This window comes from Corella eumyota, chromosome 6, assembly GCF_963082875.1.
Source record: "Corella eumyota chromosome 6, kaCorEumy4.1, whole genome shotgun sequence".
Taxonomy (NCBI): Eukaryota; Metazoa; Chordata; class Ascidiacea; order Phlebobranchia; family Corellidae; genus Corella; species Corella eumyota.
Window position 1 is genome coordinate 4,655,641 of NC_137495.1, and position 26,827 is coordinate 4,682,467.

Genomic DNA, 26,827 nt, shown 5'->3' on the forward strand with positions numbered 1-26,827 from the left:
AATATTTGTTATTAAAAAACGCAGAATCTCAATTTCTAAAATGTATGTTAGTTAGTAAACCGATCTTTTCGCGTTGGAAAATATTTGTTATGAAATTGTTTTAAAGACAGAAAGAAAGTTTAACAAGCTGGCAAGGAACATAAACATGACCCGTGTGCCAGTTCAATGTTATGATTTGGATTTTTCTGGTGGACTAATGGAGGTAATGTTTTAATATTTTAAATTAAAATTTCTAACCTACCATACCTTCAAAATTATTTTTGTATTATCATGTTAGTATTTTTTGTATTTTGCTGTTTTGCTTATGTGTGATGACTTTATTGCAGTTTGAATTTAAGAATACTTGAAACCAAATTGATTTTTACAATATTTATAATTTGTAGAAAATCCAGCAATTGATTGCTCCACCTTTCAGTGAAGAAGGAGCGAGAATTGAGAGGCGGAAAAAGGCAGCTGAACGTGAAATGTGGAGGAGGAGATGTAACCATGAAACTTGTGACGCTTGCGGAGAGGGAGGTGACTTACTATGTTGTGACTGCTGTCCTGCTGCCTTTCATTTACAATGCTGGTAAGCTTATCTTTTGAATATTTAACTTTAGGTTATAACTGTATATAATAGAACTAGTAAAGTTGACTTAATATTTTATTATTTACATTTTGTAATAATGTTTGTTTAAATTTTATTACCATACACTTGTTGCACATGTATGTTTGGTAAATATATAATATATAATGTTGTGTTGCCAACTGCTAACTGATAATGGTAATATTAAAGTCATATTTTAATGAAAACGATCAAAATTTAATAATATTTATGTTTAGCAATCCACCCTTGGTCGAGGATAAAGTTCCAACAGGAGAGTGGGCTTGCCACCGTTGTGTAGTGAGTGGAAATGTTAAGGTAATTCTGAACTATTTATATTTATTGTGTTAATATTATTATTAATAAATTGTTTTGTTATTACTATTACGAATTCAAGGCCTAAGGCATGTTTTTTATGGTTAAGGAAAAAAAAACTCCGCATTTTTTTTGAATTTATATATATTTAAGTTGCTGTAAATCAAAAAACATAGAAGCATACATTTTAATATGTTAATTTTATAATGACAAACCATGAATTCTTGGATTTTCTATTAGACAAAAGATGGCCACCATAGACATACATTAACCAAAGCCGCAATGGAATTATTAAAACAACATGAGTCAGAGTTTGGACAGTTGCCTGTTCCTTTTAGTCAAAGCATAAACAAAACTTCTGATCTACTTGGTATACATCCAACCAAGTTACAAAATCTAAAGAGAACAAATTTAATGACAGCTTCAGAGTCAAAGTTAGTAATGTTTTGAATTTAAACTTCAAAATTAAAATTGTAGAATTAATGATATTTTTGCATAGCTTTTTACAATTTTTTGCGGTAAAAATTATTTTTAAAAGAAACTAGAGTTTTCTTGCTAACACATTTGAAATTGAAATTGATTTTAAATTTAGGGAGGGCCTTAATGCATCAATTGACAGCTTAACGAATCAAACTTCATCAAAAGAAACAACAAACAACAGAAGGAAATCGAGCCAGGGTCAAAACTCTGCTCAGATCTTGAAAAACTCTTCAAAGGTCGATCACAGAAGAACTTCAGAACCTGCACCGAGTTTGATGGCAACTAATTTCGACAAAGATTGGAGAAAAAATGTAATTAAAGCAACAACAAGAGGACAGAAAGCAATTTTAGAGGTAAATTATGATGTTAACCAATTTAATATTTTCTTTTTTAGTGTATATATAAATACATTTTTATTAAGGCTAGCTTTATATGTTAATACTAGATATACATTTGTATTTTTATAGAGTGGCAATGGTTCCAACAGTTCTGAAGTAGATTTGTCTAACCCATTTGCTACGCTTATTGCTGCAGCTTGTATGGAGAATACCCAGCTATTTAATTTACCCGAAGAATTCAAGTTAAATACCCCATTGCCAGGTAAATAAATTATATTTATTTATTTTTTTATTAGACTGCCTTATTTTTTCCTTATGACATTAGGTATGTTTAGACCAATGTGAAGCTTATTATTGTTAAGTTAAGGGCGTGTATTTTTTAAGTTTCACCCAAATAAGTTTTTAAAATATTTTTCAGGTATGAAAAAAAGAAAAAATCACGACAGAAACAAACCGAGAAAAACTTCCACTCATGATTTAGATGCAAATGGATTGGTTTCACTACCTGCAAAACTATGTTTCATTTGTTCAAGGTAATTTTATGATGGTCTAAATAGATTTATTTTTTTTAAGTTATGCATTTAAATCAAGATAGCATATATATATATACAATAAATTTAATTTTATATTTTATTCAAGATCTTGTCGAGTATCCCCACTGATCAAATGTGATTTTTGTACTCTTTCCTTTCATGCTGATTGTTTAGATCCCCCATTAACAAATATACCTACTGGAAGATGGATGTGCCCGAATCATGCTGAAAAAAATATGGTGATTATTTTGAAATCTGTAATAACATTATGTTGTGTTTTTTGTATTTTATTTTCGGATTTTTACAAATTTTCTGGAATATAAACAAAGAATTTTTATTGATTAGTGTTAAAAGGTTTTTGTGAATTTATTTTCATTAGAAATCAATGTTTACTTATTTTTCATGTTATCAGTTGGATTCACAAAAGCCATTATCGGAAAGAAGTCGAATTTATCATTTGTTCAACGGAAAAATAAATCAAACTAACATTAAGATCGACTTTTTGCAAAAGGGCCACAGGCAAGTTGTTAAATATTTACTTTACAAAAACTTTACTAATTTAAACCTAATGTTTACTTTAAAAAAAAAAAAAAATTTTTGTTATTTAAAAAATTTAAATTTAAATTTTCAGAACTTTTCCGCCTAAGCCGAAATATAGTGTAACAAGAAAGGTTACCACTAGGGTTCCAAGGTCAATAAAGGATCATTACAATCAACCCCTGACCCCTCCTCCACCTCCTTCAGCTGATGATCTTCGCAGACTGGGTCTTGAGTTACCACATGAGTATCGATTAGCAGAGCGAGTTAAAGAAATAAATGAGTTGAGTTTAAAGAAAAAATCTGCCACTCCAGATGAGCAAAAAATATGGCTTGAGTCGGTTTCAAAGTTGTTGGTGGATCTTGCCTTGAAAATACAAAATTCTTCACAAGGCACTCCATATTCTGACTCAAATACTCAACTTGAGTCAAGAATGAATGTTGAGGAACCATTGAGTGATGCTCATTTTGAGTCGAGGTTGCTTGAGAGCCAGGAATTTATGCCAAAAACTTTAAAACAAATAGCAAAACATGCTTGTTTAATAAATTCTTCAGTTAAGAAAGAACTAGATAAAGATGAGATATTCTTAGAAAATTCTCGGGAAAGTTTAACCCTACTTTTAAATGCTACTCATGTTAAGTCAACACCATTAAAACGCAGAAACTCAGATACTTCGATAAACTTAGTGTCAGATTTCAACACCATAAAAAACACCAATAAAGATGACACTAATTTTGTACCTATTCCTCTACCTGAGCCAACAACACAATTCACAAAACTCAAAAACTTGAAACGAAGTATTTCAAGCGACAATCAAATTGTAAACGGTAATTTCAACCTGTCATCACCTGAGAAAGATTTAAATATTTCAACCCCAAATTCTGTAAACCTATCTTCCTTCTCACACAAACAAGCACAAAAAATGTTTTCAAACATTAGCACTTGCTACAAAAATGGTAGTGGAGATGGTGACAATAAAGATAAGGATTGTGACAGTTTTGAGACTGCTGCCAACAAAATGGAAATGACAGAAATGATGAATGGGGTAGAAGAAGACAGTAGGATAACACTTTTAAATGGTAAATACACACTTTTTTAACGAATTTTTGTTTTTAAATTTTAAAAATGTGATCTTTTGACGGGAATGTTAGTATTTAATTTAGCATTTTTCTTGTGAAAATTGTCAATAATTAACTATATACCTTTTGTTTTAGATATTGATGTATCAACACCAGATGATATAAACATGAATTCATCTACAAGCTCAATGAGCGACTTCTCAAAATCTGATGATTTACCTAAACCTAATGTCATGGAGCAAAATAGTACAAATAATACAGGTATGGCAAACTGTTAAATTTTGCTTTTCATCTAAAGTTGATTGTATATTAATTTTGTACATTTTAACAGCACTAGATGAATCGCAATTGCTTATAAATGCGCTGAAGAAATTATCAGAAAATCTCACAAATGGTTCAGGGCCTGCAAACTTACCTAACGTGCTTGATGATAATTTAATCAAATTACTTGCACAACAGAGATTGGAACAACTACTTCAATCTAAGGTACTGTAAAATATATATAAAAGTTAATTAAAATAAAAAAAAATTCCTTAAACGTAACAGTGGACTTTTAGGTTAAAAATAATTTACTTTTTACTATTTTTTCTGCTATTGCAACAATTATGTATTCATAAAATAATACCTGTTTAATTACATTTATGATTTTAACAGGACACCATCATACTACCATCTACCAATACCAATAATATCTCAAGTCAAAATACACCAGAACCTAACAGTATTAAAACTAAATTACAAATTAATGCTCCACCCAAAGTCAACCAAGTTGTTAGCAAACAGGAAACAGGCAATAAAACGTTAATCGGTGAAGTTTTCAAAGACGAAAACGAAAATGAGGATATGAAAAGTTCTACACAGCAGATTATGCCAGCTAAGGCTGTTTTTTATCATGCAAAGACTAGGCAGAAAGCCAATGTTTATTACAGGTAAGGAAATTTTAAAAATATTAACCTTTAAATTAATGTAGAAACTTTAAATTTGACAGCATATGAACTTGATGTTTATTGTTTTAGGTCTTTTACTATAGGAACTTCAAGTCAATGTGATTTGGTATTGTCAAATTATCAACACTGCAGTTGTGTGTTAAATAAACATGCAAGCATTTTTTATGACAAGGTAAAAAAAACTTTGCTTTTACCTGTTTCAATTAAGCACAACTGTTGCATATATTAAAATAATTAATTTATATTTAATTGTGTGAATTGTTTTGTATTACCATTTTCTTTTTTCTAATAAGGAATAGCTTTTTAGTGACATATTTTATTCAAGTTTTAGGAAGGTTTAATTTTTAATTAATAATTTAATGTTATATGATTTTAAAGTTACTTAAAATTTATTTCTAGTTGACAGAGAGATATGAGATGCTAGCTTGTGGTGAAACGTTTATCGATGGAATCAAATATGGAAGTGATGTTGCTAGAGGAAAAAGTGGAAGCAAAAAACTTAAACGAAACAAAATCAAATCCTCACAGATCACCAAAGCTGTTAAAAATGTCTTGAAAAACAAACAACAAGGTAAAAATATTTTTTAATTATTGAATTGTTTTAAATTTTTATTTATAATGTAATAACTGTCCATTTAGTTAAATTAAGATGTTATTTATGTATTTAAATTATATTTTATTATTTTTTTATTTAAATTTTTTGGGGGACAAATTTTTTTCAAAATATCAATTTTAGTTAAACCAGATCATACGAAGTTTTATGAAAGAAAACCTGATATTTCTGTGATGTCATCTAAACCTGAATTCAAATTCAAAAATAAATTAAAATGTAGATGTTCTAACTCCAACCAACATAAAAACAAACTCTCTGGCTGGGAAGGTAGTTAGTTATTTTTATTAAAAACTTGTTATTTATTAAAAGTAATTATTTATACTGTATATATTTTACCTCATAGACTGGTTAATACATTTTATTCTTAATTTGTTTGTAATTTTTCATAAAAAATTTTGTTTAATTTTTTATTTTTTTTTGGGGGGGGGGGGATTTAGAAAATAAAGCCTTTTTAATTTTTGCAGAAATTTTAATTGATTTTTTATCACTTAGGTTCAGCAGTATTACATCATGGTTCAGTAATACAAATGGGTTGTATTGAGTTTATATTCTGCTTGCCTGATTTTTCATCCACAAGTAACAAACTAGCAAGAAAGGAAACCTTTAGAAGTAAGTTTTGCTTGTCAAAATAAAGTTGCAATAAATATTTGCCCACTTCAATATGCTCCTCCACCACAAATGGCAATTTTTTTTAAAAGCTTTTGGACTTTTAAATATATTAGATTGAAAATATATTTTTTTATATTAAAAATTTTTTGCCAAAGATGGTTGGGAGGGTTATGATCGGATGTGGTACAAAACCTCCGATCTTATTCACCGTTCCCGGAAGATCTCCGAGATGATGCGAGAAGCTGACGAGGCTTACAAGTTCTATGAGAATGTGGAGGAGGATCTTTTTGCCGATCATCTTCGCCCTAAGAGATCTTGTCGGAGGAGCAAGTCTGATAAGAAGAGGAAAAACTCCTCTGCGACACCTTCTAGGAGAAAATCTTCTCATATGGAGGAGGATGTAAAGAATAGGAAGAGATCTTCGGGAGGATCTTTTAAATCAAGGAAAAATGATAAGTCCGAGCGTCAATTTGCGATCATCAAACGATCGACGACGCCGACAAATCAAAATGAGAAAACTCCAACCAGGTTTTTATAATTAAAATTTTGCTTGTATTATTCTGACCAAAAAAATTCCATTTACGAAAATTTATTTTTTTCTTACTAAGTTCAAGATCAACGACAATTTCTCCCACGAACATGACGTCACAACTGGACTCTCCTGTTGTGCAGTCAATCGTGGATGGGAACGAGTCGAACAATTATGACGAAACATTGGAGGACGATATGAAACCGACAAGGCATGAATATTTGCAAATTAAAAAAAATTACTTGGTTTGGATTTTCTAAATTTTATTTCGGAATTTTTTTCAGGTTTTCCCAGCGGCAAAAAGAGCGTAAGGCTCGCCGAAAAACGAATTCAATAGGTCACGCTAACTCTGACGATGACAACGATGACTTATCGGAAGACAGCGACGACTCGTTGACCAATCAGCGATCCGAAGACGTATCACCACGTGGTTCATATCAACAGCGACACCACTCGGGCGAGAGGTTAACACCGGTGCGGTCGTGTTCGCCTGTTGCTTCGTCGTCCAGCGTGATTCGAGCTGCGATGGCGCGCAAAAACGATTCCAATACAATCACGAATCGTCACTTTAGCAAACCTTACGGGAAAACCTTACTCAAAGCTAAATATCGACGCCAGAAAGCCGATCATGGTGCCAAGACGAAGCGTCGCGACGCCAAGTACTCTCCGCGCCGTAATAATAACAACATATCAAGGAATAGCTTTAAAAAGCATTCGAAGTTGCACCCGACTTTAGACTTCGGAATGGCAGCGCTCTCCGAGACCCAAAACCAGGCTCTTCTTGGCGCTGTGGCGGCCGAAGAGGCTAGGTCGGGAGGGAGACAAAACGCGACTAGGTTGACCTCGATTGATCTCACGTGCAACGAGACTCTGTTCTCTGACGACGTTGAACACGTGACGATAAATCGAGAAGTTGTCGACGATCAGCGTCCCATGGTAAATGGGAAATCAGAACATAAGGATTTTGTCCACAATAAATACAATAACAAAAACGTGACAAATTCTTGTGAAATTTCTAACCAAAATGCTGATGACGTCAGCAGTCTAGTCGATGACGTCATTCGTTCGATCGCCGACACTAGTGATAAAAGTTTTCGATCGCTCGACACTAAATTAAACGGCTCTTGGGTGGAGAACGATCGCTTAGAGTCTCAATCTTTAAAAAAATTTGAAATCGACGACAATTTGGATTTAAATTGCAGAGAACGCGATTCTATCGTGAAGTACGAGGTAGGAAACGTTGTTCCATTTAACGATAACTTGACGAACTAGTCAGTTTAAACTGCTTAAACATTCGGTAAGCTTGTTTTATAAGCTTCGAACACGTATCCGTTTTTTCACAATTCCCGTTAGTTTCATTAAAAAATAGTATTTCTTAGTTTCTATTTCTATTCTTGTTTGCTCGTATAAAAAGTTTTAATTTAAAAAAAATGAATTGCTTTAAAACTAGGTAAATTAAAATCCATGTGCCATTTAAATTAATGAATTTATATCTAATGTAGTAACTAATATAGATTAAAAATTTCTAGAAAAATGAATTAAATTTTGCTGCATGCCAAATCATCAAAATAATTTTTAATTTTCGATTTGTAAATTTCAATTTCTATTCCTGCCTTACAGTGACTAATTTTATGGTGTACTTCGTCCTATTGCACTATGACCCCTAACACCGCCATCGGCACTGCCTTTTTTGTACAAAATCCAAATAACATTGAGTTTATTTTTTCCGAGGTGCCATTTTCGTGTATTTTCCTATACGAGTATTTTATTGTCACGTGACCTGTTTAGCCTGTCACGTGTTTCAGTTTTTTGTGTCTCTTGCTGTTTTGTAGATATTTTTCAACCGCGTTTCAACCTTTTTTTACTTTTCCGAGTTCCTTCGCGCACTCGTCACGTGTCTATGGCGTGACGTTATCTTTTTGGGTTATTGTTTTTAAATCAAATAAAAAACAACGAACGTTCGACCGGTAAGATTGTTATTAAGCTGGTGACGTCAATTTTGGTGACGTCGTTTCCAGGTTACTAATGATGATCAAGTATTTACCACCTTTGGAATGAAATCTTAAGGTAATTGTATTTGGAAAATGTTGAAGTTTTTTGGATGTTGTTTTAATGGTAAGTTACTTAGTATTTTCAGGTATTATAATTATAGGCTAATGTATAGCAACTTTAACTTGTTATACTATGAAATTTAGGTAATCTTACAAGTATTTTATTTCGTTTAAAGTAAACGATGTCAAAATAACAAGCATTTTGAAGTAAAGATATCAAAAGATAAGTTACTTTCGTTTAAAAAATTGAATGTTAAAGGTTAACATTTCGTTTAAAGCATGTTAGTAGTACAATACATTGCGGAAAGCAAAAGTCAAAAACAATAAATGTAAAGAACAATATAATTTGTTTACTATTTTGGCAAAACATTTTGCCTGTCTCTAATTGATGTTGCAAATATAATGCAATGTCATAAATTTACAGAACATATTATTCTGTATGTCAATATTTTAATATTTTTAAAAACAAATTAGTTTTTAGTGTCAATTATGTTACTTTTATATATCTTTTATAGATATTCGTCAAAAATAAATTTGTTCTAAGATGAACAAGTTAAAAAATTAAAGATTAATACAAAATATTTAATATTTCTGTTGTCAAAAAATGGTTAGTTGTTACATTTAATATAAGGATTTAATATAATCCTGGTTAAAAATTACTTTAAACTTCGAATGAAGTTTCGTCGTAATATCTTTTTACTTTTTGTAACAAGTAAAAATCGTAAAAATGTTTTGATATCTTTTCTTCAGCAACACAAAAATTGTCACTCAGTCGTCCGTTGGCAATGTTGGTAACGTTCCTTGGTTTAAACCTAAGGCATAATTCTGGAAAATGCATTTTTGTTGCATATTTCATCGTCTGCTCACTGTAAATAAAATAAAATTATAAGTATTGAAAAAATACTTTACAATTGGTTACTTAGTTTTATGATTTGGCAAATAATTTAAGATTATGTATCAGTATGCTTACCTTGCGCAAGTCGTTGTAGTTGAATATATAAAATCACACCCTAGTGTACGATCGTTGCATGATTCAAGAATCAAGTCATCTTTATTCACTTTGAACTTGTTTGGTTTTCTTTCAAGTAATGCCTTTCATTTTGCTTAAAGCAAAATTTTTATAAAAGCTTTCCATTGCTTAGCAGTTTTTCTTTCTTTTGCTTAGCTCTTGGTAAATTTCAAATGATAAATATCGGCGAAGTAGCCTCTCATTTATAGTTTTTTCCAAAGACTAAAACAATAGAAATTGTGTAAAACTTGTAAATATGACACCATAACCATTGTTTAAACGTCGAGTTGTCGCCAATAATGCTTTCCCACATCTCCAATGGACTAAATGGTTTCAATTTCACGACGTCGACATTATGACATAATAAAGAGCACGCGACTTTAACAATAGAAGAAAACAAAAACATGCAATAACATCACCGAACTGTTGCTTTACTGTTCATCTCACAGATTAACAAAGAATTCCATATCAAATTACTTTTTGTTTGTCACGTGATGCTTATAAAGAGCTAGGGTATTTAGCAATTAGGGCAAGTAGAATAATTAGTACACACCAGCGTCAGTTGAATTTATGTGACGCAAATATCACGTGACTAAAGAACAGTAATCCAATATCGTTTTCTTTATGAACCTAGGGGACGAACGATAGAGCAACAGTTCGGTGATGTTATTGCATGTTTTTGTTTTCTTCTATTGTTAAAGTCGCGTGCTCTTTATTATGTCACAATGTCGACGTCGTGAAATTGAAACCATTTAGTTCATTGAAGATGTGGGAAAGCATTATTGACGACAGCTCGACGTTTAAACAATGGTTATGGTGTCATATTTACAAGTTTTACACAGTTTCCATTGTTTTAATTTACGGAAAAAACTATAAATAAGAGCCTAGTTCAGCAATATTTATCATTTGAAATTTACCAAGAGCTAAGCAAAAAGAAGAAAACTGCTAAGCAATGGAAAGTTTTTATAAAAAGTTTGCCTTTAGCAAAATAAAAGGCATCACTTGAAATAAAAGAAAAACAAATCATAAAAGAAGAAGATGACTTGATTCTAAATTTTGATCTTGAATCATACCATGACGTAATAACTTTATACAACAATAACGAATCTGTTTAAGGTAAGCATACTAATATACAATATCAAATTAATTCGTTAATCTAAAAACAAAATTATGAAGAAAAAATTTCATTAAAATTCTTAAATAAATTTTTTATCTTGTAGTGAGCACACGACAAAATATTCTGTCAAGAAAGAGAATTTATAGAACGACATGACGTCATTAAACCATGACATCATAACTTAGAACTTTTAAAGAACGACAACTGTTTACTACGACAGCCCTTGCAAAAATTAACAAATTAACGATTTCTACTTTTTACTAAAAGCAGAATGATATTTTAACAAAACTTCAACTTGAGGTTTAACTATTTTTGACAGGGAATTTTTAATTCCAAACAACATTACCTTTTAGTTTATAGATGATTTTTAACGATCGAAAATGTTATTATTTTTGAAAAACTTGATTTAACATTTTTGACATGTTTACCTTTAAACAAATTTTGACAAATATCTTTTTAAGATATATTTTGTTATTTATTGACACTTAAAAACTTTTGTTTTTATGATGATGTTTTTATAGGACCTGCAAAACTACATGTTTTGTAACTTTTACGACATTGCATTGTATTTGCAACATCAATTAGAGACAGGCAAAATGTTTTGCCGAAATAGTAAACAAATTATATTGTTATTTATATTTATTGTTTTTGACCTTTTGTTTATTGCAAATTTTATTATTGTAGTTATGTTTTTTACGAGATGTTTTTACAAACATTGAAATATAAACAAAGGTAAGATGTTACCTGGCTTTTACAACCTTTACCTTAAAAGGTTTATTTTACATTGTAATTTTTACATTACGCTTTTGACATCGTTATTTCAATAAGGAAATAAAAAATGACACTTTTTTTTTTGTTTCTACTTATAAACTATAAATGATAATTATTAATAACTAAGTTAAAAACACAGCTGACACAGTATAGGCCTTTAACATTTATTCCATATTTTACATGACATCTCCATCTATATTTTCTTAAGAATATAACGAATCCGCCATTATCTTATTTACTCAAAGTTGTTATTTGCATTTAATCACGTGTTTACACCTACAGTCACGTGATCACACATCCTCTCTATCACGTGGGCTATGCCACGTGACTTGTTAGTTAAAGTGTTTTGAAAAGTTATGTATGGGATTCGTGATACGAGTTTGTGGACTACTGTACGTATTCTTACGCAATAAAATACTGTAAATATTACAACGGCTTAATATACAAAATACTATCAGACAAATTACGTTACAACATATTACAACAAACCTTTTTTTTAAACAGTACAAAATTTTTCAAAATTTTCCAGGCACTTGTCTATATTTCCAATAACTTTCCATCCTCGGTTTGTTATAACAACCATTAGTTTTTAAGTTGCATTCAGATTTTGTGTTTTAATATATGAGTGGGATACTAATTTTAACTTGTTTATAAGATTGTTTTTACATTTATTCAAGACCTGATGTTATGTACCTTATAATACTGATACATTACTTGATATAAAAATGGGTTTATTTTATTTATTTTTTAATTTATTTTGTTAGGTGTAACATTGTCAAATTAAGCGAATAGATTCAAGGCACGACAAAACACTATAATATTACATCTCATTTAGGCAACTTGTTGCCTTCGTTTTATATTTCAATGTTATATAAAAAAAAAACATTTCGTAAAAACGTAACTACAATAATGAAATTTGCAAAGAGCAAAAAGTCAAAAACAATAAATATAAATAACAATATAATTTGTTTACTATTTCGGCAAAACATTTTGCCTGTCTCTAATTGATGTTGCAAATATAATGCAATGTCGTAAATTCACAGAACAAGTTATTCTGTATGTCAATATTTTAACATTTTTAAAAACAAATTAGTTTTTAAAGTCATTTATATTACATTAATATATATTTACAAGATATTTGTCAAAATTCTATTTATTCTAAATTGAACATGTCAAAAGATTTTAAGATAATACAAAAAAGTGAATATTTTTGATCGTCAAAAATTTTTAATAAACTATAGAATTGTAGCTATTTAAGGAAATAATGTTTTCCCTGTCAAAAAAAGAAATTTCGAAATGAAGTTTTGTTAAATATTATTTTACTTTTGTTAAAAGTAAAAATCGTAAAAAATTTTTAATTGTTGCATGGACATCTACATCGTAGTTGTCACGTTATCGTCTTCTAGTTAGTTGTTTTGATGCCTTTACTTAATGGCATTATGTCGTTGCTACTTTGTCACTACATTCTGTCGTTTGCTCACTATAAATCAAAAAGAAATAAATTTAGTATTTTAAAAATTGATCTTTAAAATTGTTTTCTAAATTTAATTTGGTAAAGTTAAATATTTATATATTTCGTATAAATGTGCTTACCTTGTACAAACTCGTTATAGTTGTACGTATGGGACCACATCGGTATATGATTCAACATCAAAACATAGAATCAAGTCATCTTTCTCACTTAATTTCCTCTTATTGCTCTTTCAAGTAATGCCTTTCATTTTGCAGAAGGCAATTCTTTTATACCAAAAACTTTCCATTGCTTAGCATTAGCAAGTTTTTTTTCGAGTTTATTAGCTCGTTGTAAATTTCAAATGATAAATATTGCTGAACTAGGCTCTTATTTATAGTTTTTTTCGTACATTTAAACAATGAAAATTGTGTAAAACTTGTAAATATGAAACCAGAACCATTGTTTAAACGTCGAGCTGTCTTCAATAATGCTTTCCCACATCTTCAATGAACTAAATGGTTTCAATTTCACGACGTCGTCATTATGACATAATAATGAGCACGCAACTTTAACAATAGAATGAAAGCATAAACATGCAATAACATCACCGAACTGTTGCTTTACTGTTCATCTCACAGATTAACAAAGAAGTCAATATCAAATTACTTTCTGTTAGTCACGTGATATTTGCGTCAATTATTTTGCAATGACGTTTAGTCATGTTTACCTTGAAAAAGAATATACGAAATATTATAAGTTACGATTTAACAATATAAAAAAATGATAAGCGTTTAAAATTTCCAATGACATTACATTTTCAGACAACAAAATACATGACTTGTTTAAATCAAATATATACCCATTACATCATAAAATAAATCATCACTATTCTTTAAACTAATATAAGAAATGACATTTTATAACAACATGTTGACAAAACATTTTAAATGATCTAATATCTACTGATTACCTAAAAATGCTACGCTAGCAGTTTTTAGATGACGTTAATACTAACAAACATCACGTGACCAAAAAGTAATCTGATATCGGTTTCTTTATAAATCTCTGAGACCGACGATAAAGCAACAGTTCGGTGATGTTATTGCATGTTTTTGTTTTCTTTTATTGTTAAAGTCGCGTGCTCTTTATTATGTCATAATGTCGATGTCGTGAAATTGAAACCATTTAGTTCATTGAAGATGTGGGAAAGCATTATTGACGACAGCTCGACGTTTAAACAATGGTTCTGGTTTCATATTTACAAGTTTTACACAATTTCCATCGTTTAGATGTACGACAAAAACTATAAATAAGAGGCTAGTTCAGCAATATTTATCATTTAAAATTTACCAAGAGCGAAGTAGAAGATAAGAAAACTGCTAAGCAATGGAAAGTTTTTATAATAACTTTGCCTTTAGCAAAATAAAAGGCATCACTTGAAAGAAAAGAAAAACAAATTATAAAATAATAAGAAAAAAATGACTTGATTCTTGATCTTGAATCATACAACGACGTGGTATTTATTATACATATACAACTATAACGACTCGGTTTAAGGTAAGCCTAGTGAAATGCAATGTAAAAGATCTAACAAAATAGTTAACCTACCGTTGAAATAAATATTTTACATTAATATATGGGCTTATAATTTTATTTAATTTATAGCGAACAAACGACGAAATGAACTGCCGAAAATACCTCTAGCTATATTGACCCGACGTCATCATACCATGACGTCACAACAGCCAAACTTATGAAAATGACAGATAGCTATAATAACTATCTACGAACAAAGCATTTTTAACGAATTTTGCTTTTTATCGAAAGTAAAATGATATTTTAACCGAACTTCACTTTGGAGTTTAAAATATTTTTGACAAGGATTTTATCAAATCCTAAATCTTAATATTTCTAAGAATTTTAGATTTATTTGTTTTTTGACACATGTTCAACTTAGAACAAATTCTCTTTCGACAAATATATTTTGTAGACATATAATATTAGGTAATATCATTGACATAAAAAACTATTTAGTTTTTTAAAATGTTTTAATAATGACCTACAGAACTTTATGTTCTGTAAATTTACGACATTGCATTATATTTGCAACATGAATTAGAGACTGGCAAATGTTTTGCCGAAATATTGTAAACAAATTTTATTGTTCTTTATATTAATTGTTTTTAACTTTTTGCTTATTGCAAACTCCTTGATGCTTTTAACGAAATGTTTTATTAAAACATTTAAAGTTAACAACGAAAGTAACTTTCTAAAGTTGCTTAATTTTTTCTACAACTCTGACTTAAAAATAGTCTATGAATATGTTTTGCTTTATTTTTATTCCCTTTTTTTAATTGACTTCGTTACACTGTAATGAAAAATAGATAGAATTTAAAATGGTATACTTCAACTGTTTATTATTTTGTTTATCAATTAACTTTAAATAGTTGTTAAATAGTAAGTCTTGCACTTTAGGCACACGATTAAACACGTATCGCGCTTGTAGGCTCCAAGCAACGTTTTGAGCGGTTCCAATCCATTTGAAGAAAAATATAGGAAATGTATAATGTTAAAATACATAAAAAGTATGACATAAAACTGTTAGCTTTTACGTCTGTTAGTTTATCAAGGTGCTTTTAGTAAATGTTGTTTATATATTCTAAGGCAAAATAACTCGCCATAAGCTATGTCTTTAATTGTGACTTTAACATGTGGAGTTATGTACTATCTGAAACTGCTTATCTTCCTTCTAAAGTTAAGTGTCTAGTCAATTAGAATACAAGTAATTGGAAATGAAAATACAATTCAGAACTCAAGAACGATGTAATTTAAATCTGAAGGTAAGTACATGTTTTTAAATCGTATGCTTAACTAAATAGCTTAAATTAAGTGCTTGGTCGTAGTTCTACTTTCTAATGGTATAGTAGTTTTTGTTTTGGTTATTATGGTTCGAAATCTTAGATTTCGAAACATATTGTTATTGTCCGTATATTTATTATTATTTTTATTCTTACTAATCCGAATTTTGAAATCGAATAACTTTTGATTTTGTGTATATAAATTTTTAAAATTTTAGTATGTTGTTTATTATCATATTGTGTTTCAATCCTCCTATTTTGATAATTTAAATATTATTAATTAGTAATTAATAGGTGTTTGTTTATTAAAATTTAGAGATCGTTATTAAGTTTTCAAATTTTGGTCAGTTATATATTATAATATTAATAACTCGAAAATGGATTAAAAATTTAATTTTTGTTTGTTTATTGTATTTAAATTCTTGTTCGTTTATTAAAAATAAAAGTTTGATAATAGGCATTTAAAATTTAATAAAATGTATTTTATAATATTTGTAATTAAAATACATGTTTAAAAAATAATTTTTAGTTGTTTATTTTATTTAAATGCTTGTTTATTTATTAAAAATCAAAAATCAATTTTAGGAATTTAAAATTTACTATAATGTATATCCTGATATTAACAACATAAAACTGGGTTGGAAAATTAATTTTATTTGTATAATATATTTAAATGCTTGTTTGTTCATTAAAAATCAAAAATATGTACTATTCTTAGTTAAGGTGTATGCATCTTTTTTTTATTAATAAAAATTTATGCTAAACATAATCAAATAATTTCGAACCATATTTTATTTATCAAATAAATCTAGTTTGCTTTTACTATTGTTGTCGCATAGATGCCAACTACTGGCCTAGCAGTTCTGGCAAAAAAACAAATGTCTAGTGTGGATTTAAATGTTTATTTTCTAATAGTAAATTAATGCGTAGATATATATTAGATTTGCATAAAAAAAGGGTATAACAATAAGATAATATACAAAACTTTATGTGTTTTACAGTGTACAAAATAAATACAAGAGTTTTCCAGTTAAATTGCAACAAACCTAAAAATCAATAAGTTATTGAGGACAAACATATGACAAAAAAAGATTAATTTCCGAGTCTATTATAGCGTCTTGTGGATGTAAACCAGAAGCTACCGACCAATGTGCATTTGTCATGTCCCAGGCGTCTAAAAACACCAATCCTTTAGTTTCTGCAAACACTTTTCTTGCAATAGTGTCCAACCTAAACGACAGGAACTGCGATAAACAGCACTGGTTGTAATCAAAATCGTACATATCGAAGTTGTTGAAACCTTTATACACCACAAGTGTATCTGGTGCTCTCTTCATCAACCTTTCGATTGCTTTTTGAATAGTTTGAATTCGCCGTATAAAAACGACTGGGTCGTATAGCAACCAATGTGCACCTATGGTAAATGCTATAACCGTATCCTTACCGCCATTTACTTGGTCGATGCGGTCGGCTATGTATGGCTGTGTATACGGTGACCCACCGTTTTGTAAAGGTGGACCATGTGCCGAAAAGCGAATAGAAATGTTAGCGTAGGGGTCCCTACCTTCTCGTGGCTCCCATAGATTGTTGTAATTTGTATGCTCCCACGGAATAACGCCTTTAGAAAAGCCTAAAAAGTGTCCCATTTTGGACCATGCTTTTTGTAGCAGGTTAACTTTGCCGTAAGGAACATAATAGGAGTACCATTGTCGGATGGTGGAGTCGCCGAAAAAGTAAACGAGCTTGTTTTTCAGGCACTGCGCTTGTTGAGCTGAGTCAAAATGTCTTGCGTTGCATTGTGTCGAAATCCACTTTCCGTTTAGGAAATATCCGCTAGGGCGAGGCGGGGAGGCTGTCTTATCTACAGTACATTGTGGAAATACTTTGGACTTTGCTATTTCTCCTAAAACAAGTTTATAAGTTGTTATTTTGGCTTTATTTTAATTGCGCAAGGTTGTTAATTTGAAAACAAAGTTACCTGCTTCGCTGATGGAAATTTTCTTTATTTCACCTATTGGAACATCGGTGTTGATATCCCTATGCATAAAGATAGCATTAAGTTACATTGGATCAAACACTTGTATATGAAAGGGCGAACACATTTATTTTACATCAACATAGGGTTAGAATATACTAAACAATATTTTATAGTACTTTTGAAACATTTCGGATTTATCCAGAATTGCCGTTGCATCTGCATTGCGATCAATTCTGAAACGGTCGATCGATTTACAATCTAAAAACTGGGGTTTTTCACAAAACCATGGCTCTCCGGTCGCCTCGTGCGTAAAGTTGCAAAACTTGCTTCTTTTTTCGCGACCCTGATTCGATTTAAGCGGTTTGGAAGGTTTCTCGTCCAATCCTGGAAGCCAGAGACTGCACGTCCCCTCTTCTACGGACATCCCTTCTTGGAAAACTCCTTTATATACGAGGCCAGGCGACATTTTAGTTGACGTCACTCTTCGGAGAAGGTCAACTGCTTCACTTGAATGTATCAACACGACGCTGAGCAACGCATCGCCGCCAAAATGTAGCGGTATGTAAGCTAAATTAAACACAAAAATAAAGTTGGTTTTTGTATTAGGAAAAATATCAAACATCTTTTAAAAAAATGGACCCTGTTAAACAATCTAACTCAAATGTGACACACTTGATTAGTTTTCAAAGAGTGATTCACAATAGAAATAAATTAGAAAAGACTGTCGACCGTTTTCTATAGGGTTTAGTTACCGACCTGTGTACATTCCGTTGTCGTGGTCTTCAATTACTGCACTAACGCTGTTTAAAGCGTTTACTGAAGTTAACTTTATTTTAAGAAAATCGCCACCAAATTTCTTCTGCACCCCGTTCTTGTTTCTGGCCGTTATGATAACTTTCATTGTACTGCCAGCCTTGAAATATTACATTATTAACATTTGTATGGTATACAATGGCTAGAGGTTAAAAATAACTAAAGGCTCATTTATTTTTTTTACTAAGAAAAAAAAATACGTTGGGTGTTATTGTTCTTAAAATAAATATTCCTTCTCATACCCTTATCTTGTTGGGATGAACGTTATCACGTGGTTCAATGACGTAGCTTGACTGTTGTGGGTCCGTGACGTCATCGAGTGATTGGGGATGCACCGGCGTAGGCCAGCTAAAGTATTTTTCCACTTCCGGTTTTTCGCGAAAAGTTTTTGGATCGGTTACTAGCGAGTAAATCTAATAAAATAAAATTTACTTTCAAGCGATTGTTTACACCACAAATTTAACAAGCCTGCAAACAATTGGAAGATAACAAAAAAAATTTAGTATCTAGAGTTGTTAGATTTTAACACTGTCCAAAGTTGTTAAACTTTTATAAAATTTAAAAGACAAAAAGATTTCGCCAACTCAAATGTTTAAATGCTTTGCTTTGTAATATTTTACTAGGTCTGTCGAAATGGACTTATTTAAACAATTTTTGCTAGTTTAATGTTATGTGTATTACACCAACGTAAGATATGCCACATTGTTTCTTTTTAGTAATAAGGAACTATTTTTTCAATTAATATACGGCTTGTTTTTTTCTTAAAGCTGGTGAAACAATAAATTCCTTGTTCACCTGTTTTAAAGCAGGGGTGGTTTTAAGCCAAAGAAGGGTAGGTCCAGAACCGCTTTCCTGTAAATATAATAAATAAAAAAATAACATAGTTGCAATTCAATAGATCAACTACATCTTAAAGGAATTTTTGGACAAAAACTTTAATTTTTTGATTAAAAAGCTTTCTCATTTTTTTGTACTTTATTTTGTATCTTAATTAAAAAAATATTGACTTGAAAAGAACAAAAATTCTTTTGTTTCAAATCGTTACCGTATTCTTTTGTTGTTATGTAAAACCTATTTGTTATGGATGATATTAGCTTTGATATAACATTAAAGTCATCTTGTGGATTAATCATTTCATGATCAATCCTTGGTACGAGTTTATTCGGGTTTATCAAGGTCAAGACATTGCAATACAGCAGCTGCTTTATTCATGTAAGGTTTATGCGTTCGGACCGGTCAAGCAACCTTAAAGCAATTAAAGACGGTCTAACAACAAAACAATAAACTGCGCGATTTTATTAATCAACGACCACGTCGTCATTTGCCGCAGTAAAACACCTCTAACCAGTTTACATGATGCCTGCAACACGATGTCAACGACCAACAAAAGGAACAAACCTAAACATTGATTATACTTATAAACTCGTACCTATTTTATTGCCCTTCTTCGTAAACATAATTATCTTATTTTTGGGTATAAAAGCCCATTGTTTTTACTGTTATAAAAAAAAAGACTCTTGCAAACAGACCTTACGTCAGACGCGTTCGTCTACCTTTTTGGTAGACAAACAACCACAGTTGTCGTTATTATGTTAGTTGAAACATTGTAACTATAGCACGAATGTAGTTTTATTAATTAGTATTTCGACGCAGTTTTTACGTAGTTATTAAGTTATGCCCGTGTTATATCTTTCGTTGTACGTTAAATATAATATGTGAAACAATCAAATTACTTACGTCATATTTTTATAACTCAGACAAAAGTTTACTATTTATTATAATGCCAGATTTAACCAACAAACTTAAAATATTAAATAACTAAATTCAAATAGTCAGATTCATCATAAGACTTCAGTAATGAAGGCTATGGTAGAATCTGTGGTGACCCTAAATCAACAATAAACAATTAACCTAACCAATAATCAATAAATAACTACATAAACAATAGCTAGAATTTAAATAACCCCTACAATCTATATAGTTTTGAAGACATTGCCTTGTAAATTGTACAGGTAATAAAACCTACATATTTCCCTTTATTAACGGTACAATTTGCTTTCAGGCTTAATTTTTAATTAATAAAATATTTATTATTACGCATATGGTAATTAGTAAATATCAACTTGGTAGGGTAATGGTAAATCTATTTATTTTGAATTGTATATAAACATATAGTTCAAAGAACTGTATAAGTAATGAAACGTTCTATGAGAACCAAAATAGTAAGTACCACGACCAAAATTTTTACATACCATTTAACAGAAGTCCTAAAAACACATTCTTGCTTATTAATTTATATATATATATATTACTTTTAATATTTCACAAAAACGCATAAAAAGAAACAAAATGTAATACAGATAAATCTTACCCTCAACATTGAATGTGCACCTAACACAGTCATAAAAATGCAAGCTGCTAGTATTAATGCTGTTGGTTTTCTTTTTAATTGGCATAATAATTTGTCCAAACCTCTAACCGAGGTATAAGTTGTCATTATTGTGTTTAAGCTTTCTGTATTTATTACTTTAAATTATAAATCAAAAATTAATAAGTTGTTAAATAAATATTTTAATAAAAAATACCATAGTGTTCTATCTGACTAGCAAACCCTATGGAGTTGTAACTGACAATCTATATAACTGACTATAAAATATAAACTGCCTGAATTCAAACAATCTAACTACTCTACCTTTTTTAAACTTGAATTTTGGTGTTGACTAGTGTATAAAAAAAAATGTTTGGTTGTTCATCTATGGTCCTATTATTTTTGCTTTATTTTAACCAAACTACAAAACTTAGAATAAAGCCTAGGGCGTCGAGCTACTAATATTTAAGATAAATGGGAATTTTTTTTTCTTAAAGCTATGCTTTGTTGTCATTTACCTTGTTTTGTTTAAAGCTTCCACTTAAATACTTCACAACTTTTTTATTTTTGTGTTGGATTTAGCTTACAAAACATAATAATGTAACGCCCTAATTCTTTTGAATAAGAAGTTTAATATATCGGTTGGGGTAATTTCTAACGATCTCTTACTGCCCAATAAATGTACGCGACACCGTATTTACTTATCAAAATGCTCCTTTATCCAGGCTTTCTTTTCTTTAAGGGGTTTGTTTTTTCTTGAATAAAAAATAGGCTTATGCTCTATTGTCCTGTTTCTTATGTCAACGGTCGCTTCCTTAACCACTATTTATTTCATTTTTTATTGTCGGACTATAATATAGGTTAAAAATCCGAGTATGAGGTTATAAAAAAATACGAGTTTATGGGTCGAATGTAAAAAGGGCGATTAATAAAATGCCGATTTCGACAGATTAAAGTTAAGATTATAAACTGTCATTCAAGACCTAGGCGTAGCCTAAGAAGAAATTTATATTAAAATAACTTATTTCACAATGATGTTAATAATTGTTTTTTTATATTTTGGTTAGTTATTATATTAAACTGCTTAGCTGGGAATTGTGGCATTTTACTTAGGATAGAAGGCTAAAAACTTTTTTTAATAACAAGATATCTTATTTATATCTGCAATTATTGTTTTAAAATTTTTTTCAGCTAAGTTTTCACGCAATTTGTAATTAAAATTTTGACATTTAACTAGCTTGGATAGGATAGGCTATCTCCTACCATTTGCTTTTAAGTAAAGCTTTTTTAAGGTCCTTTACTTCCTTTACTTTTAACCCACAAAAAAGTTTGTTAAATAAAAGATAAAGAATCAATGTCTACTGAGGATTTGATTATTATTCCAGCACATGAAAGAATTTTGGTGGCCTGGTAAGATATAATAATAGTGCTATTGGTACTTTCATGAAAGGGCTATTCAGTAACGCACTCATTTTCAGTTTTACAGGAAGTTTCAATCAAGTCAATGACACCCATTTTAAAAATAAAAAGGAGTATTCATATAAAGTGTAAATAAGGACTTTAAAAAAGATTTACTTGGTAGGAGATCCTATCCAATCTAATTAAATGTCAAAATTTTAATTACAAATTGCATGAAAACTTTAACTGAAAATTTTTTTTTTAAATAAATAATTGCAGATGTAAATTAAGATATATTGTTATTAAAAAAGGGTTTTTAGCTTTAAACGTTCTAGTGATTGTCTGTCTTGTTAAACTAGCCTAAGTAAAATTCCACAATACCTGGCTAAGCTGTTTAAGATAATGCCAAACCAAAATATTAAACAAATAATTATTAACATCATTGTGATATAAGTTATTTCAACTTTTTAATCCTTGTTTAATCACGGATTAAAGTTAATCGCCATTTCAGCATTCGACCCTTAGTCGACTGTTCATTCAGTAGTTTACCTGTTGTTGATTGCCTTTACAATTGTAACTGTAATTTAATACGTTTTTTTTTACATAGTGGAGAGCGTAACTTAAACGGTGCTTTCAGATTATCATATGGAAGGCCATTATAAAAAAAGTTTACCTTTGTATGTGTTTAGGAACTAAAAATTGTGTATTTTAAATTGCGGCGTAAAAGTCGCATATTAGATAATTCTACGTTATAATTATTTACTTAATTTTCTTTTTTGTTTATGACCTGATACACTTAGCACAGCTTGACATGCGGTCCAGTATAGGATAATTTTTGCTCCAGGTTATGTTCTAACTGCTGTTTAAGAAATTACTTTTAGGATTTTAGACGAAGTAATTAGTTTGATAACACAGTTAACATGCGGCACTGGCAGATGAGGTTCCTTTATTTCAGTATTTATGTGATACTTACCTCGACAATGTTATACATATACCGTTTCAGTAATTTTACAAATTTACCATCAATTTTACTTAAAGAAAAACTAAATCCCTGGGAAAAATCGTTGCCTGGAGATTATGGTACCTGCATTAAAATGTTAAAAGCACTTCAGGCTAACACAAAAGACAATGAAACTAAAGTGCATAAGTTTTTTCATTGGCCAACGCCGAAAATAGAAAATTTATGGAACACAGGAAGTGAAATCAAACAATATTGCGAGGGTTATAACACTGGATTACTACAATCGAATGTTAAGCTGGTGAAAGAATTAAGCGAATATTATTTTAGGTATACTGTTAAAGCAACTTCTGTCTCGGTCGGTGAACCTATTGTGTTATTTATTGAGACTTTCACACACAAAGGCGATAAAATAATAACCAAAGGTGGTGATTTCTTCAAGATTAGAGTACATCCGATTAATTCGAATTCGGGCGTGACAATATCGAACATTGTTGATCACCATAACGGAGAGTATACAGCTGAAATAATGACATTTTGGTCCGGCCTTAATGGAATTCACGTGCAATTCGGCCAATCCGGAAAATTTGTTGAAGTATTAAAGAAACTCACTGCCACCCAACATCCTTTAGGAGTTCAGTTTTTAGCCGAGTATTCTCCGAAAGGTTGCGACCGCAACTTGTTAAAGGGTTGGTGTTCGAAAGGGCTTACTTCTTTAAACGAATGCTCAACTGACAATGTTTCGTTAAATGTCAAAACAGTTTGTAACCTGACAAATAGAAATGGTGAAGAATGGTATTGTCAAAAACCAGATAAAACTTTTTGGTGTCCCGACCATAATTCGTACTACACAAAGAGGCACACCAATGCATTGGATTTGTTAAAAATGTTTCCGAAATACGATAGGTAATTAAACAAACTTTTATATTCAAATTTCTAAAATATAAATGTTGTATCTGATTTATATTTTTTTATTATTAAGTTACTAACGTTTTTTTTATATTATGAATAGGGGCACTGCTGAAAGAAAACTAATTTTAGGAAATGTGAAAAACGTTATGGCAGTTGATCGTCAAAAAAGTACAGGTAAGAATGTTTTAAAATTGTTAATTTATTTTTTTTTTCAACAAGCATACATACGTATACAATACGTAAAGTTTTATATACAATACGTAAAGTTTTACTTTTTATGTACCAAATGGGCGTACTATCCAGTACAAAATTCTAATTTGAATTTAACTACATCCTTTAGAAAACATATGGGCAAAGTTACCCGTTTGCTCACCTGGTTTAGTTACACCATCACCCGCAGGTTACTGGTATAACAACGAGTGGGTCTCGAACGTTTGCAAGAATTCTCGTTATTCAACCGACCCTCTATCAACAGAGAGATGCTTACGCGACAGAACGTTTTATTTTCTAGGCGATTCAACAATACGACAGTGGTTTGATTATTTTATAACTGGCGACTTAAAAAATCGCGTTTTTGCCTACAAGGCGACTGAGATTTTAAGTTACATAGACGTGTGGGAGCCACGCATGGCGAGAATTTCCAAACTAAATACTACGTTTTACCACAAGTCGCATGGTGCACCGTTGCAAAATGGGGGGAAAAAGTCGAACCTAAAATATGTCTCCAACGAAATAGACGCAATTTCAAAGCTAGAAGACCATGGAAGGCACACGACAATTTCAATTGGAATAGGACCCCATTTTTTTCTTTTTTCGCCGGACTTTTTTTTAAAAAGGGTTATTATTATTAAGGAGGCCGCTACAAGGCTAATTAAACGTAATCCAATGGTAACAGTGATTGTTAAGGGTACCGGAACATTTATTCGTGGCGAAGGTGTTGGTGAATGCTGCCTTAGCGACTGGCTGTCTTATCGATATCACATGATCCTAAAGCATGTATTTGAAGGTACAGGTGTCGTTTATATAAATGTCTGGGACATGACTTTAAGCCACGAAAGTGAGGACTTGATTCACCCAGTTTATGATATCATAAAAGAACAATTAAACATGATGCTTTCTTTTTCTTGTGATCGATTTTTATAAAAAATCGCTGTATTCTTGTGCAATATTTAAAAAAAATTATTTAGATTAGTTTTATTATATTTGTACATGCAATTATTTTTTTTTGTTTACTCAGAAAACATACGTACTGTGAAAAATTTTAACTGGATTAACAAAAAATAAAATATCTTTTCAGGTTTTCTTAAACATTATACCCTTAAGCCCTCTTCGCCCTTTGACTTACTTTCCTCCATTAGAGCCTTTTTAACACTTATATATTTTCAACATCAATATATTTTTGTGAGGGTTTAAAATAACAATATGTTATATATTTTTAGCATAGTTTTTCAATGAAAAAATGCAGAATATAAGAAATAAATTTGTTAATTTTAAAAAAAAACAAGTATTTGCCTGTTTAAAATATATATAATTTTTATCCGATTTTTATAACCAAGAATAAAAAGATACAAAAAACAATATTTTACAGCAAAGAGAAAGAGCCACCCTAAGTTGGGCCAAATAATTTATGACAGATGTCAAGTCGTTTCATCTAGACCGTTTGCATAAATAAACAAAACATTTTTTTTTGAATCAAATATATTTTAGCTAAATTTTGTTGCAATTGTTTAATTAATGGTACTTTGTATTTAATAAATTATTTATTATCAATTTATTAGGATTTTTATTTTGATTTAAATTTTTCGTTTCACTAAGGCAGTTTTATTAAAAATTCCTTTCAATCCAATTTAAGTTTTTAATAAAAACGTGATTTTTAAATTGTTAAAAACGGATTAAAAACTGTAGGATGGCTTATAGTGGACTGTTAATGCCGTTTTCGCCAAAGAATGCAAAAATATTTTTTTTTTCATTTTTGGTCAAATTTTGCAAAAACACCAAGGCTATATACCCTTGTAGAAAATGCCAAAAATCGCTGTTTTGGGGGGAAAAAATAAGTCACCGAAATTTGACAAAAACTTGATTTTAAAGACGTTAAACTTACTCAAATTACATTGTAAGGATTTTTTTCCCCCAAAATACCCAAAAGTATTTTTTTTTAAATTTTATAATTACTTAGATTGTAAGGAATTTTTTTGCCCCAAAATACCCAAAAGTATTTTTTTTAATTTCATAATTATTTTTTTTGCTGCAAGATATGGTGCACGAGACTCGTTTTTTTCAAATTTATTTTTTGATAAAAACGTGATTTTTAAATTGTTAAAAACGGATTTAAAACGTTTGGATGGGTTATAGTAGACTGTTAATGCCTTTTATGCAAAAAAATGCCAAACTATTTTTTTTTCATTTTCGGCCAAATTTAGCAAAAACACCAAGGCTATATATATATACCCTTGTAGAAAATGCCGAAAATCGCTGTTTTTGAGGGAAAAGAAAGTCACCGAATTTTAACAAAAACTTAATTTTAAAGACGCTAAACTGACTTATATTAGATTAAAAGTATTTTTTCCCCCAAAATTA

General features: G+C 30.3%; 3 protein-coding genes across 4 annotated transcripts; 2 read left to right on the forward strand and 1 right to left on the reverse strand.

Moving 5' to 3' along the window:
• The first annotated feature begins 29 nt into the window (after positions 1-29).
• Positions 30-8,480, forward strand: LOC145754935 (PHD finger protein 12-like). 2 transcript variants are annotated; one of them, XM_082571108.1, is made up of 20 exons: positions 30-202; positions 384-568; positions 823-901; positions 1,139-1,332; positions 1,491-1,731; positions 1,846-1,978; positions 2,135-2,249; positions 2,356-2,488; positions 2,662-2,768; positions 2,881-3,866; positions 4,002-4,127; positions 4,198-4,352; positions 4,521-4,795; positions 4,883-4,985; positions 5,213-5,384; positions 5,550-5,693; positions 5,919-6,035; positions 6,191-6,563; positions 6,644-6,775; positions 6,849-8,480. In XM_082571108.1, the coding sequence occupies exons 1-20, from the start codon at positions 146-148 to the stop codon at positions 7,834-7,836; spliced, it is 4,815 nt and encodes a 1,604-aa protein (XP_082427234.1). In that variant the 5' UTR covers positions 30-145; the 3' UTR covers positions 7,837-8,480. The 2 variants fall into 2 exon arrangements, with proteins under 2 accessions (XP_082427234.1, XP_082427235.1); XM_082571109.1 differs by lacking the exons at positions 30-202; positions 384-568; positions 823-901; positions 1,139-1,332; positions 1,491-1,731 and having other exon boundaries at positions 1,886-1,978; positions 2,116-2,249.
• A 7,987-nt stretch (positions 8,481-16,467) lies between these two features.
• LOC145754797 (NXPE family member 3-like) lies at positions 16,468-22,869 on the reverse strand. The gene is made up of 7 exons (XM_082570920.1): positions 20,986-22,869; positions 19,410-19,466; positions 18,857-19,027; positions 18,558-18,714; positions 17,978-18,368; positions 17,802-17,860; positions 16,468-17,726 (listed from the first exon to the last, which is right to left on the reverse strand). The coding sequence occupies exons 1-7, from the start codon at positions 21,109-21,111 to the stop codon at positions 16,885-16,887; spliced, it is 1,803 nt and encodes a 600-aa protein (XP_082427046.1). The 5' UTR covers positions 21,112-22,869; the 3' UTR covers positions 16,468-16,884.
• A 186-nt stretch (positions 22,870-23,055) lies between these two features.
• LOC145755160 (NXPE family member 3-like) lies at positions 23,056-25,756 on the forward strand. Its single transcript, XM_082571384.1, has 3 exons — positions 23,056-24,244; positions 24,351-24,424; positions 24,591-25,756. Exons 1-3 carry the CDS (start codon positions 23,301-23,303, stop codon positions 25,391-25,393), a joined length of 1,821 nt encoding a protein of 606 aa, XP_082427510.1. The 5' UTR covers positions 23,056-23,300; the 3' UTR covers positions 25,394-25,756.
• Positions 25,757-26,827: the final 1,071 nt, after the last annotated feature.